General features: G+C 35.6%; 3 protein-coding genes across 4 annotated transcripts; 2 read left to right on the top strand and 1 right to left on the bottom strand.

The window, feature by feature from the left end:
• Positions 1–1,561: 1,561 nt before the first annotated feature.
• rplp2 (ribosomal protein, large P2) lies at positions 1,562–3,953 on the top strand. Its single transcript, XM_058779226.1, has 5 exons — positions 1,562–1,715; positions 2,432–2,555; positions 3,258–3,306; positions 3,413–3,514; positions 3,822–3,953. The coding sequence occupies exons 2-5, from the start codon at positions 2,433–2,435 to the stop codon at positions 3,896–3,898; spliced, it is 351 nt and encodes a 116-aa protein (XP_058635209.1). The 5' UTR covers positions 1,562–1,715; position 2,432; the 3' UTR covers positions 3,899–3,953.
• Positions 3,954–5,215: 1,262 nt separating this feature from the next.
• On the top strand, positions 5,216–8,360 carry LOC131541850 (patatin-like phospholipase domain-containing protein 2). Its single transcript, XM_058777828.1, has 4 exons — positions 5,216–5,757; positions 6,667–6,799; positions 6,932–7,054; positions 7,214–8,360. Exons 1-4 carry the CDS (start codon positions 5,571–5,573, stop codon positions 7,683–7,685), a joined length of 915 nt encoding a protein of 304 aa, XP_058633811.1. The 5' UTR covers positions 5,216–5,570; the 3' UTR covers positions 7,686–8,360.
• Positions 8,361–8,474: 114 nt separating this feature from the next.
• LOC131541849 (uncharacterized) lies at positions 8,475–12,510 on the bottom strand. 2 transcript variants are annotated; one of them, XM_058777827.1, is made up of 5 exons: positions 11,789–12,510; positions 10,435–11,251; positions 10,214–10,348; positions 9,386–9,456; positions 8,475–9,181 (listed from the first exon to the last, which is right to left on the bottom strand). In XM_058777827.1, exons 2-5 carry the CDS (start codon positions 11,240–11,242, stop codon positions 9,149–9,151), a joined length of 1,047 nt encoding a protein of 348 aa, XP_058633810.1. In that variant the 5' UTR covers positions 11,243–11,251; positions 11,789–12,510; the 3' UTR covers positions 8,475–9,148. The 2 variants fall into 2 exon arrangements, with proteins under 2 accessions (XP_058633810.1, XP_058633809.1); XM_058777826.1 differs by having other exon boundaries at positions 8,476–9,181; positions 11,834–12,505.
• Between the last annotated feature and the right edge of the window lie 1,765 nt (positions 12,511–14,275).

Below are 14,275 nucleotides of genomic sequence, written 5' to 3'. Positions count from 1 at the left end.
CAGCCTTGACGGGGACAATGGAAATGAACCAACTCAATTAAAATGACTGCATTTAATTAATTAGTTTCATTCAAATCATTTAAATAAGGCATCCTTTGTATGTTCTCAAACTTCAGGTATTAAAAAGAGACTGAAAACTAATTAAGCTGCTGCCAATTAAATTACTTCAGGCTTTATTCTTCAGCTGCGCCCAGGGAAGACCAACAAAAGAGGACGCGCCGGGAAGAGGCCTGTCTCCACAAGTTGGAAATTTCATTACAAAAGCAATTTCCAAAGGCCTGACTTTTGGAGAGCATTAAGCAGGATGGCAGAAGGTGACGGAGCTGTGGAGCAGCGGGAGATGGAGACACAGGAGATAAACAGTGATGAGGAAGCCTTCCTCCATTTCAGCAAATACAGCGAGGCTCGGGCCGCAGTGCCGTGGGAGCAACGCACATTCAAAGAGAAGGTGCTCTACCACATCGATCGGATCTTCCTGAGTGTTATGGTACTCTTGTTGCTGGTGCTCTTCGGAGAATTCGTGTATAAGATCTGGTATGTGACCAGCTGGAGGAAAACCCTGGAGTTTATTCTGGAATCTGTGTCTTACCTCTTTACACAAGAGAAGGATGAAGAGCTAATAGAACTGTAAACGTTTCTGAAATTCACATCTGTTTTCCTTGATCAGAGTTCCACTGCTTTCTACATCAAGATGGAACTGAAACTGAATCTAATTCTAGGACCCTTTCAGTAAAATATAAAAGATCGTGTTAATTGCCTGTACAATTGTGAAATCTATTTAATATTCTGAGTCAGCGTTTGTGATTGCTGTGTTTGCCATTGTGAGCTTTTGTTACTGTAAATAAAAAGCTTCTATGTCTATTCATTTTGTATTCTTTTAATGTGGTCATGTCAGGAGCTGTTTGTTTTACTTACTAAATAGGCGCTATTCTAATATTTGGCTATGATGTAATGTCAAAAATTATCTTTACAAGAGATTGCTCTTCAAGTGTACACAAAGAAAGGGTTCTTTATGTGTATATGGAGATGTGTCATGCATGCCTCATTCCTTTTATTTTTGCCTCTACTAGAAAAAGAGAGCGAAAGAAAAATAAGAAGTGATGTAAGTAATAAAACAAGAAGTTGTTGTGTATCAAAGTCAGAACCGAATGGGGGTTAAGGCCATTAAATGCCACCAAAAGTGTCAAAAGACCAAATCATAGAAATTTTACATTACTTTTTTAGTCTCATACTGATATTTTTTTAGATTTAGAAGATTTAGCTGTTCATCTCTTTATTCACTAGTGTGAGGTGATGTTGAATGTGTAGCTGTTAGCTAAACTGGAAAGGGATTAAAACATTTAAATTTAAAATAGAGAGTTGTTAATAAAATGTATATTTAATTTTATTTATTAAAAAAATCAAGTTTGACATAAATTATATTACTCTTTTTTTTAAAGGGAAAACGCCTTCAGAGAGGTACAAATGCCTAAAATCAACAAACATCGCCCTGATTCACAATACCATGGCTGTCACATTCACTCACACCATTGACAGCACGCCATAAACGAGGAGAAAATAGTGGCCAATCAGCGTTTGCCATTTTGACAGGGCGCACCATGCAGCCAATCAGATCATCGCATACTGCTGCATTCTTCAGCTATTTCCCTCTACTCGTCCTCTCTTTTCCGGAAATTGCAGCGTGACCGACGTTTCGTGTCTTTCGCAGACTTAAAGTATGTTTATATCGACATGTTAACACTAAATCTTCCTTTGACTTCTTGTTTATATGTTGAAAGTGTTAAAGTATGTTTAGGTAGTATTTGTGATCAAAACCCGACTGCATTTCCCCCTCTGTAAGCACACGCTTATCAAGTGATATAGCCATACTCCATTTTGTTTCCTTGCGCTCAGATTAGAAAAATGTCAGAATGTAATTAAAATTAATAACACAGTAAGTTGTAAAGGGTTGGAAAATGTTCCGTTTGTTTGAATTAGATTTTTGTAACGTTAAACCAAGCACGTGTGTGACACGCTTAATAAACCAAGTCAGCTGCTTGACAGTTCAGTCCTAGTAAACATCTGACTTGGAGGCTTTCTTTCGATCTCTGGAACAATATAGCAGTTAATTTATCAGTTTAATTTATATATTAGGTTACAATATATCAGAAATATTTTACTTGTAATTTAATACCATGTTTTCAAAATTAATAGTACCCGTTGTGGGACCAAAGATTTAATTCACAGTTTAGATATTTTTGTTTTAATCTATTGGAGCTGCATTTTAGATATATTAAAATTTAATTTATTATTCAAGTAAAATACACAAGCATTAAATATATATATATATATATATATATATATATGGTCAAAATTCTTTAGATCATATGAATAAAAGATAACTATAAACAAACCCATTAATCAGTTGTAATATTTGTAACTTTTTTTCTAGAATGCGTTACGTGGCCGCTTACCTGTTGGCTGTTCTGGGTGGCAACAACAACCCATCCGCCAAAGACATCAAGAACATCCTGGGGAGTGTTGGAATCGAGGCCGATGATGAGCGTCTTAACAAGGTTCAAATAAACCTTTAAATCTTCATCTCAATATAACTGATTTTTTATACAAGTGTTTTATAATTAAACTTAACATTAATTGGTTTTCTGCCTTTTACCATATGCACCCTTTTCACAAGACTGATAACGCATTTCATCTGCATCGTAAATCCTCTTTTTTTTTTTTTTTTTTCAAATGTATGTACATTTATAACACTATACGTTGTATTCAATCATCTTTGCATCAAATTACAACAAACTAGTTAATGCTTAACGCTAATGCAAGGGTGTTTCTAATGCAGCGTCTATGGGAGAGACTGTAAATTTGACATTGTTCTCTCTTCAGACTGCCGTTATCAGTCTCTCAATTTTTTGGAAAGTCATGAGAAAAATCTATCGTGGAGTTTTTCTTTTGCTGTTTGAGCAAATAGGAATGCAAAAATATATATTTGTGGTTCCCTCCCATTCACTCCTCTCAAAGTTATCCCAACTATGATGACTTCCGCTGCTGAGAAACCCGGAAATGTGAAAAAGGACTATTAAATAAATCTCTCGGGTATATTCAATCTAAATTATCAGCTTTATCAGGAATTCAACACAGTTCTGTTGGTTTTGCACATGCAACTCTGTTGCCCTTGTTTGCTTGTTCTTAATCAGTAAGATGGGTGCTCACATAATGCAGCAAATTCCCCAAATGATTCAATCTCTGGTGTTACTCAACAGGTCGTCAGTGAGCTGAATGGCAAAGACATCAATGAAGTCATGAATGCTGGTAAGGCTGCTTTGTATTTACTCTTTGACCTACATAATATAAAAATCACGTGAGCTGTGAGTTCTTCATAAGTCTCACTTTGTTGTTTACTTCTGTTTTGCCACAGGCCTCTCTAAGTTAGCCTCCGTTCCAGCGGGTGGTGCAGTGGCGGTTTCTGCTGCTGCCACTGGTGGTGGTGTTGCCGCTCCTGCCGGGGAAGCACCTGCAGGTGGGTAGTCTAATTAACCTGCTACCAAGGTTTTTATAGAAAACTAAAATTGAAACCATTAAACCAAAAAGCATTTGTTAAAACCAAAAACTATAAATATTTCTCATTTTCATTTTCACACTAATGGTTTGTAATGGATCAGATAGTAGCATTCCTGCCTTCTTCCCTCATGCTAAATTGCAGCAGTCCAAACATTAATTTCAGACAGGCTGTTCTGGTCCACTGATAATTTACTGTGTGGTTGAAGTCAGAAATAACCAAGAAGCTTTGTGATGTGTAATTTCACATTTGCATGTTTATTTTTCAGCGGAAGAGAAAAAGGAAGAGAAGAAAGAAGAATCTGAGGAGTCTGATGAAGACATGGGCTTTGGCCTCTTTGATTAATCTTTCTTTTGTATCTGTAAAAATACAATAAAAAAGGAAAAGATTTGTGTTTAAAGCTGCCTTATGATCATTTGTGTGCAAAATGGTACATTGTTTTTATTATTTATATATATTTCTTACTGATCTAAGATGAATAGATCTCATCAAACAAACAAAAATAGGTTCTGAATTCAATGTTTTCTGTAAGGATATATATGGTATTAGGGTTGTATTTTTTGTAATCTCTTAACGGTTCAAAATGGTATGGGAAAACTGGTGAAGTTTGAAATAAGAAAATAAAGTCAAATTGTAAGCAATTGTAAATCCACAGTTATGAAATATGAAGGCATGCTGCAAGATAGAATTCACAATTAAGAAATATTGTAAGTTGAAAGTCATGGTCGGAATTACTTTGAATTGTTTTACTCAATGGAACTGATCTTCAATAATAATGCTTTTTAAAAATTTTGGGGGGGAAATTTAATTTTTTCATCACTTCTACTTCACTTATTTACTCCAAACTCATAGCATTGGTTGAGCTAATTGTCATGTCGGAACAATCAAGAAGACTGTGATAATTAAACCATTGAACTTTGATAAGTATATTAAACTGGGACAAACTGGGAAAATATATTAAATAAGCCTTTTTTTAGGAAGGTCACGGTGACTTTTATAAAATAGGACATGTTGCTTAGAGAAAAACACAATGAGTGACTGGCAAAAGCCTCTGAGCATGTGTTGGTCAGAAGTCAATTGCATTATTGCAGCCATCAATCACTAGTCGGGTGTATAAAAATAGGTCCAGGTGGCCAAATAGCATAAACTGGCAATGCCTTGTTATGCTGACTGCCTACTGTCACTCTCTAAAATAAGCTTGATCTCAATTCACTGCTCAGGGAAAATCAGGCTTTCAGTAGAGCTTCTGCTGCTCTGCTCTCTCTCCCTGGACGTGAAAGATGTTATGAACTGACGTAAGTAAATTTTACATGTTGGTTTGTTCTCAACTTTTTTATAAACTGGTGGTTTATATGTGAAATATAAAGAGTATATATTTTGGAGGACAATATTGTCTACAATAGTAATCAACTGGTATAGGTTACCAAAATCCTTCAAAATATCTTTTGTGTTCAAAAGAAGAATGAAACTCATACAGGTTCAGAACAACTTAATGGTGAGTAAATAATTGCAATTTTCGTTTTTGGGTGAACTTTCCCTTTAAGTTTTGAATATTTTAGTTTGTTGGTCTTTATAAAAGACAACATGCTTGCAATCCACTTGCTACAATGATATAATCCACCAGCCATTTCAAGGTTTGTTGTTATGAAGCAGTAATTTTCCATTGCTATTGCTTGTGGAATAATAACACTTGTTAGAATTGTGCTGGTCAGTCTAAGTCCGAGCATCGAAACATACACAACTAAGACTATTCAAAAAACTCTGCTCTTATCTCCTGCTTCTGCTCATCACTGGCTTTACTCAGTCAAATTATTGGCTGATAAAAGACTGTTAATACAGTTTTGAGTACCAGATAAGACTTACTGTTAACAGGTTTTGGATATTCGACAACTTTGCTGACTAGCTGTTCTGTTACCAGACAATACAGATATTTGCTGACAGGATCTGGTGTCCGGGGCTGGATCTGATAATTCTGGTGTGGAGGTATGATCTAACACAATTACTTGAGGACGTGAAGATGAAGAGAACGCAAGAAGTCAGAGAAAATAAGATAATTGAAGAAGAAGAGAAAAGGTGGGACGAAGCAGATGAAGCGGATAATGAGTTACCGGAGGAGTACTATCATGGGCATGACGATTTACCCTGGAACCTGAACTCACTGGAGCAGTTACTGTATATCAGCCTGCCAGCATGGATACAAAGAGGTGAGTAGCCCAATAACATACATGATCAATCCAGAAAAGATTCAATGAACTTCCAGCTTTCACTGTTGATTTTACCTGGAAAGCTTGCATCAGAGCTTTATGAGGGCCAGCGGGCAGCCATCCATCACTCTTACCCTCATTACGCCCCTTATATCCCACCTGTTCTACAGAAGGATCATGTCGGGCAAATGTTTTTGCGGTACAAGTTGTTCATGACTGAAATAAATATGACAAACAGTATCTAGTGATATACAGGCCTGAAAAGAATTTAAACAGTGAAGTCGTGTTGAAAATGCAGTATCATTGCAGTATGTTAAAAATATCAAAGCAAAAAGTGTTTTTTGAAAGAATTATTTACTTTTATTCATCAAGGATGCACTAAATTGATCAAAAGCAATAAACGCTGTTCTTTATTTTATTTTATTTTTTTTATACACAAATATTAAGCAGCAAACTGTATGACATAATAAGAAATGTTTCTTGACCAGCAAATCAATATTACAATGATTTCTGAAGTATCATATGACGCTGAAGACTGGAGTAATGATGCTGAAAATTCAGCTTTGCATCACAGGAATAAATTACATTTTAAAATATATTAAAATAGAAAACAGCTATTTTAAACGGTAACAATATTTCACAATATTATTGTTTTTATTGTATTTTTTTTATCAAATAAATGCAGGCTTTCATTGCAAAGATGGCTCAGAAACATTAATTTTGAGAAAATCTATATAGCAGCATTTGTTTGCAGATTACACTTGATTTTATATTATTTAATGAAATATTATTTAACACTTTGAGGCAGCTGTATAATGCACAATGATTAAACAATAATATAATAATTAACAGAATTTCCATGTTTGCACTGTATAAACGCACATGCTAAAACAAAATCTCTCTCTTCAGCTTTGCTTTGTAACTTAGCTGAGCGGTTTGGCATCTGGACCTTCCACAACAACATCCTGCTATATCGTCTCATATCCTACACCCTACTGCCGTACACTCTGCCTGCTTCAGCCGTCATCTCATTCATCTATAGGTCAGCTCTTTAGTCTAAATATGTTGCTTGTGTTTGTCATTTCTGTGTATCTTATCAGTGCATGAGATACGAAGAAAACTATGTAAGCACCTACTGTCATACATGTTTTATGTGTGTTTGGACACCAAACAGATTTTTGTGCTGGGTGAAGAAAATTCCCCACCAGGTCCTGAATGCGGGCAGGGAATTGAAACAGGAAGTGATCGCACATCTGCGGTTAGTCTTTGCACACTTGAGAGGACTTTTGCCGAACAGGTAAAACAAGTAGAGCAAAGTTTTGCATCCATGATTGAGCTTTTCATTCATGAAATGACATTAGCAACCCATTTAACTTCCATTATGTGACATTACAATGTGAATGCATTGTAGATTTTGAACTTGTTAACATTTTTAGATGTTCCTGAATTTTTCCAGATTCCTGCTTTTGCAAATTCCAACTTTGCACCCCACGCTTGCTCTCGCACCCTGGTCCTGTTTCCCATCTCTTCCCTTCACTTTAATTCCTTGGTCCTCTTTTCCTTTACTTCCTCTTGCTTTGCATATTCTGCCACGGTGTCTCTCCACTTCAACCTCAAAGAACCAGCCGGAGCACACGAGCCAGACACAGCCTCTCAGGTTTAGACGACGATCTCTCCTCTGCTTCCAGTTCACCGGATCTGGTGGTCTCTGTAAAAAGACAGCTGACATCCTTACAGATGCAGAGCCACTATCTTCAGCCTTCCTCCTGCAGCTCAACTTAGAGTTAGAAATGGACAGCCATCCTGAACCACTACAGCTTCAGAAGGACCAGCTAGATTATGAGGGAGGTTTATTACTAAACACAGAAGTAGATGAGAATCTCTATTCTCCTTTTATTTCTGACATGGATGTACAAGAGGAAGACTGAATGACTGTGTGTTATATTGCAAACAAAAGTCTCTACTGTCTCTACTGCAGAATAGTAGAATATGAATACGGTATGTCAATGTATACATATCAGTGTTATTATAATGAATTGAAACTGAAATAAAATAAATTTTAGATAAACTTAAAAAGAATAAAAATGAGAAATGTTGCTTTGGAAATGAAAGGAAAACAAGTTAAAGTACTAAAATTACAAAAACAAAAGCTATATGGAAATAATTTTTTAAAAACAAAATCCAATAAAAATGACAAAATCACAATGACAAAATTACTAAATGTAAAAATATAATAAACATGCCACAGTGATATTTTGTTTTATGTATGCAAGACTAATCTAATAAATGCATTATGGACAGACTGATTTCACTGTACATATTGTTTATTAAAAAAATAATTAAACTAAGGACAGATCAAATAGAGCAATGAAAATAATATTGCACAAATTAGCATTAAACTATATCAGACAATAGTTGGCTGTAATAATACTGTGATATTTTTTGTCATTCATAACTAAATTAGCTTTTTAAAATCTTGAATAATTAAAATGGATAATTTGTTTAATAATTTTTACATATTTTAATGTAACAATACATATTTTTAATTACAATTTTCCATCATTTTAACTTAATTTTAGAAGGAAATAAATGAAATCAGCATCATTTGACAAAATGTGTTTATTCAATATATTTAACATTTATTAATAAACATTCTGCATATGCCTGCATATACAGTTACAACATAACTAAATATATATATATATATATATATATATATATATATATGTGTGTGTGTGTGTGCTTAGTGAGTAAAGCTTATAAATTTGAGTTATAATACATAGATTAAAAAAATACATTATGTAAATAAAACAATGATTGCAGTTGTGCAAATACATCATAATTTGTCAACAAAAAAAAAATCACATTTTTGATTTCTCTTACAGGGTTTTTTATGATGTAAAACTATGTAACATTTCACATTAATGTTTTATGATATTACCAACCCAGTTCTTTATGGTGTGTGTTATTGTGCAAAATTAAACAAAAAACAAATCCTATTTTAAAATCCTTCTATGGCTTTGTTTTGTGTTGCTACATTTCAAAGGTAAATCAAGCAGTAAAACTATTTCAACTAGAAGCTCATGCTTCTACAAGCTTATGAATTCTTGTTCAGAGTTCTGTGTTTTCCGATCCTCTGCTTTAATGTCAAAGAGGTGCGGATGGCTCTCGCTCATGTGAGTGAAGCGATCTTGGAGATACTGGTTCCCGAAGCCCATGATTTGGCCCGTGGTTTGGCGGTGTAGATTAGCCACTCTGGCTGTGAAATCCAGAGTGAAGGCGAACTTCACCAGCTCTGGTGCCACGACAGGCGGCTGGGTTTTGTTATTGGGAACTTCTGACTGCACGTATTGATCAGCCATTTGCTGGAAGGATCTATAGGTGATTCCATTCAGATAAGCGTTACGGTGCTGTTCTCTTTCAGCTGGGGGAGGGAAGAGGAGATCAGAAAACATTAGGCATCTAAAGAAAATGGGTGGATCTCCTTTAAATAACACATTGCAAAAAATGGCAATACTTGGGTGCTTTTAACATTTCATACCCGTTTAAAACTGAGCCAAACATCTGCAATACTTATAAAATGTCTCAGTAATACTTAGTGATTTCAGAAGGAATGAGACACACTTACCTTGATATTTATTAAGTCTCCTTGCTGTTTTATAATTTCTATGATTTTCCTGATAGCCTCTTCCTGTGAGACTATAGTTTGAGAAACATGATAGAAAAATGAGCAAATATTAGAAAATACATTGTTTGTGCTTTGAGCAACAAGAAAAATCACAAGAACAAATTACAATCTGAGGCTAATGTCTATTTACTCATCATTCAAAACCCGTATACTGGGTTACTTTTTGTGCAGAAGACCAAAGATACATTTTGGAAACATTTTCATCCATCTTTTCTGTACAATGACATATTATGCTAATGATGTCTGCCAAACTCTAAAGCAGGGGTGGGGAACATTGATCCTGGAGGGCCACTCTCCTGCAGAGTTTAGCTCCAACCCTGAAAACAAAATACCTGAAGACCTTGATTAGCTGGTTCAGGTGTGTTTGATTAGGGTTGGAGCTAAACTCTGCAGGGACACTGGTCCTCCAGGATCAAATTCAGTCGTTCCAAACCTGTATGACTTACTTTCTTTGGTGGAACACAAAATAATTTATTTTGAAGAATGTCTGAAATCAAACAATATTGGAAAGGAGACTTTTTTTTCCAAAATATCTTTTATGTTTCACCAAAGAAAGAAAGAAAGAATGATTTTGGAACGACATGACAGTAAGTAAATGATAACAGCATTTTCAGTTTTGGTGTGAACTATCCCTTTAATCTCACTCCTATTCTGCTGTAATTCAGACACTGAGACACAACCAGCTGAACCTGGTTTGTGTTGTTCTGTGTGTAATATTTAACCCACCTCTTTTGCATTATTCAAATAATCTATTATAATAACACTCACCATTTACACCATTCTGGTCTGTTATTTGAGCGGCATTGTCATCGCCTGGACTGTCTTTCACTTCATGCACAATTTTCTCCAGTTCCTCTGACATTTTCTCATAGTATGAGTTAGTGGGTTCCACCATCTTAACAGCTGTTAAAAAATCAAACTTTATTAGAACTTTATTAGAACATCCATAATAAAGTTGCACATACATGGAGAAAATCTGAGATACATACATTTTTCACTGGACATGTCTCCACTTCGCCTCCATTTTAATGATCTCCTGTGCAAAGATTTCTTTTTCGTAGATTTTGAACGGCGCAGGTTGATATCGCTTTTTGATATGGTGTCAGCTAAAGGCAAACAAGAGATTTGGGGTGTTGAGGGATGGGAAAGAGGGAGCTGTTCTTCGGTTCTCTGACGATCTTGCTCCTTTTCACTGTTTCCTTTGGAAAACCAGCTCAAGAAACTCTTCCATACAGTGGGTTTCTTCGTCTTCTTGCCTTCTTTGTCCTTCCTTTCTGTTGTAGAAGTCTCCAGATTTTCTTGCACACCTGAATGTATATTTCCAGCAGTAACTGTACTTGTTTGGGGGGATAAAGCATCAGTGCCTTCCTCCTTGCCCAAAAGTAGAAACTTCTTCTTGGGTTTGCTATTGGACTTTTGCGACGCATTAGAGCCATCGTCGCGGCGCAGACTCCCTTTAACTCTCCACTTTTTGGATTTCTTCTCAGACGATGTCTCCTTTTTATCCACTGGTGGTTCAGCGACGGGCTCATATCTAATGTCCTCATCTGAGATGGAGGCTTGTGAAGTCAAGTTCAGAGATGTATCGCTGGAATGTTTGCGATCTCTTGTCTTGCGCTCTTTGATGGCAACCGATTTGCGTGATCTTTGCTCCTGTCTCAGAGGACACTGTAATCCATCGTTAAGGCTGAGACTTCGCTTTACATACACCTCCAAGAGCCTTTTTCTATCCTTTTCTCCCACTGAAAGCAGCTGAGGGGTGGGCTGTGTATTCTGGTCATTCGAAATGGATGCCATAGTGTCATACTGCAAAAAAATGCATCAGCATTTGTATTAATGATTGACTAATGTTTTTTTATTTATTTCCAATGTATGCAGGTAGGTTGATGGCTAATACGGCCTAATATATATAGAGAGAAAGAGAGCAAAAACAAAACATGCAAAATTGCTGAACTGCAAATTAACACTTAGTTAACAAAACATTTCAATCAAAATTAACTAATGAAAAACAGAAAACAGAAAAAAAGTAAGTTATCTGCCGACAAGCTAATCGTACAATGCTAAAAATCGGCCGATAAAATCGCCACATATTACTGTAGGCAGAACATCACCATTAATTTTCATTGTATCAAATCCCCTTTTGTGTTGATTGGAAAAATTTCAATTATACCAATATACATGATTTTCTCCACATAAAGGAGACGAAATTTTAGTTTTTACGGAAATTATCCCTTTAAGAATCGTCGATCTTAAAATAATTTTGAACACCGTGTTAACGGCACGTGTACAATCAGCTAACAACAAAAACACAAACCCAAAACGATATTAAAAGACGAGCTTTACTTGAATGTACTGAAGATTTGAAATAAACCATTGCCTTTGTCTTACTATTTCTCGCACTCTACGACGTTGATTCTATCTCCAGTGGTGACTGTTTAGTGCAAAGTCTTTGAGGAACCTTGGACGTGTAGGCGACGTTAACGACGCCCATTTTGCAAACACCTATCAGCAGACGTTGCAGCAGGAGTTGACGTCATACAGGTAGTCTGGGAAAAGGTTTGTCAGGTCAGGTGATGTTTACGGTTTTGACGCATGTTTTCTCTTAATTTAAGATGAATAAGGAAATGGCACCACAAAATAATTTAAAATGAAACTAACCTATAATTCCAAGTGGGTTTGAATAGAAGTAGTTTCAACTGAGTTGTGCAATAAGAATTATTTAGTTGTTTTTTCTAAGTCAAGAGTTATGCATTTATGTGACATAAAGAGAAGAGATATCATCATTCTGCAGCCAGTAAGCCATTTAATGTGTGTTCTGTTAGATGACATTAGAGCAAGAAATTCCTGAACCCTCCATTTTGTGTAGGTCTAAGATAAGACATAGAAACTCTGGTGGCTAATGAAAATGAAATCAAGACAAGACAAGTGGATATGCAAAAATTCAGGTATTGCGATATAAATAAATTTTCTGGGAATGACATTTCTGATTTTGTGATAAGTAGCCTAATTCATATCAAAGAATGCACTAAAATGCAAGCAGACAAAAATCAGGGGAAAAAAGTTAAATGTCATGCATTGACCATAAATTTGACTTACTTCAAAACATTATGTCACATGTTTTTGCATAAAAATGGACAAAGGGAAAATCCATTTAAAGTCAAACCAGTTTGTCAGCTGAGTTATCCCCTTGTTTACAGGCTGCTTGTCACCAAAAAAGGACATGGTCTCTTTTTACTTTCACTATTCACCTTTTCATTATTATGGAATGAAATAAAGAAATACTTTATGGTCGGGTTACTAATGATTAATATTTATTGTATTCATAGCTGACTGAATTATTGAATACATAAATGCACAAATAGCTAGATAATGGCAATAACAACCACATGCATGTTAAATTGATGTCTTAAAACAGACACTTTCTTACTTAAAAAAAAAAAAAACATGCTATGGGAGTGCATTGCTCTATATTGATGATTACAAGAGTACCAAGGTGATTGCTTTTATTTTGTATACAGTACCAATACAGACAGTGTAGTTGTACATTACAGTGGTATCCAGTAAATGATGACAGATACACTTTTTCATAGCATATCACATACTTTCTGTATGGCTTACATATGCCATATCCTGTAAAGATACAGTGCCACTCTGTCTTGATTTATTTTTCTACATATCACATACATCTATTTTCATATATAAGATGTATTAAGTAATGCATCTCTGGTGTATTTTCTCTATGTGGTCCATTCACACTAAACAGTTCAATAATATGACCACTAGAGGTCATCTGAAGGATGTGTGGGGGCAGACCTTGGCTGCTTTACTGAAATTATGTAGACAGTTTCCTGGAAGGATAATGATTGACTTTTCACCTTGTTTCTCTGAATGATGTCTGCATTACTGCACGCACCTTTAAAGACTTTCAGTTTTGGAAATATGACACGCATAATTCAGGGGACAGACCTTTTATGATTCACAGGCACGGTAATTGCGACACTGTAATCAGCAAACCAGATCTGGCTTTCAGTGATGCGGTTTATGGGAAATGCACCATGCATATCAGACAACATTGTACAAGGAAGTTCCTCTTTCCATATTATTTGGGAAGATGTGATTTTGATTCATGACTAATGACTGTGCTGTGCTTTCATCTCTTGATGAAACCTTGACCACATAATGTTTAGAACTTTATTCTTTGAGCTATTGAGAAAGAGGTATGGCTGATCTAATGCAAATTCTGGTGTCAGCTAGATTTTTTTTTTTTTTTTTTAAATATAAATATGACAATCTATTTGAAGGGACAACATGAAAATGTTGTCAGTTTGGCCTTCAGGTGAGGAATGGTGCCCTCAAACTAAATGGAGTGTGAGTGCAAACAGAAAAGCACATCTATTCTCATTATTCTACACACAGTGCATTTGTGATTTGGAGGTTTCGGTGTCCAGGCAAGGACATGTATGGACATAAAGAAGATAAAGTATCTCCTTGGTTAACAATGCACAGCTGGCAGGAACCTCACCTTCCAAACACACATATGTTCTCAGACAGATGATTAATGTTTGCTGCATATTGCTTCTAAAAATACACATGCTTACTAATGTTTTTCTTTAAACTCCTCTGTAATGAAGTAGGTTTTTATAGCTAAACATGCTACACTCTCAGAAATAAAGGTACAAAAGCTGTCACTGGGACAGTACCTTTTCAAAAGGTACATGTTTGTACCTAAAGGTACATATTAGTACTTAAAAGTATACATATTTGAACCTAATAGATACAAAAGTTTTGAAAAGGTACCGCCCCAGTGACAGCTTTTGTAACTTTATTTCT

Source organism: Onychostoma macrolepis, chromosome 06 (assembly GCF_012432095.1).
Source record: "Onychostoma macrolepis isolate SWU-2019 chromosome 06, ASM1243209v1, whole genome shotgun sequence".
Taxonomy (NCBI): Eukaryota; Metazoa; Chordata; class Actinopteri; order Cypriniformes; family Cyprinidae; genus Onychostoma; species Onychostoma macrolepis.
This window is presented reverse-complemented; position numbering and strand designations above follow the sequence as displayed.

Coding starts and splice junctions, on each gene's coding strand:
- rplp2 (XM_058779226.1), top strand. CDS start 2,433: ATGCGTTACGTGGCCGCTTACCTGTTGGCTGTTCTGGGTGGCAACAAC. Junction 3,307..3,412: donor CAATGAAGTCATGAATGCTG/GTAAGGCTGCTT, acceptor GTTTTGCCACAG/GCCTCTCTAAGTTAGCCTCC. Junction 3,515..3,821: donor TGCCGGGGAAGCACCTGCAG/GTGGGTAGTCTA, acceptor TTTATTTTTCAG/CGGAAGAGAAAAAGGAAGAG.
- LOC131541850 (XM_058777828.1), top strand. CDS start 5,571: ATGAAGAGAACGCAAGAAGTCAGAGAAAATAAGATAATTGAAGAAGAA. Junction 5,758..6,666: donor GCCAGCATGGATACAAAGAG/GTGAGTAGCCCA, acceptor CTCTCTCTTCAG/CTTTGCTTTGTAACTTAGCT. Junction 6,800..6,931: donor GTCATCTCATTCATCTATAG/GTCAGCTCTTTA, acceptor GACACCAAACAG/ATTTTTGTGCTGGGTGAAGA.
- LOC131541849 (XM_058777827.1), bottom strand. CDS start 11,242: ATGGCATCCATTTCGAATGACCAGAATACACAGCCCACCCCTCAGCTG. Junction 9,457..10,213: donor AGACCAGAATGGTGTAAATG/GTGAGTGTTATT, acceptor CTCAAACTATAG/TCTCACAGGAAGAGGCTATC. Junction 9,182..9,385: donor GAGACTTAATAAATATCAAG/GTAAGTGTGTCT, acceptor TCCCTCCCCCAG/CTGAAAGAGAACAGCACCGT.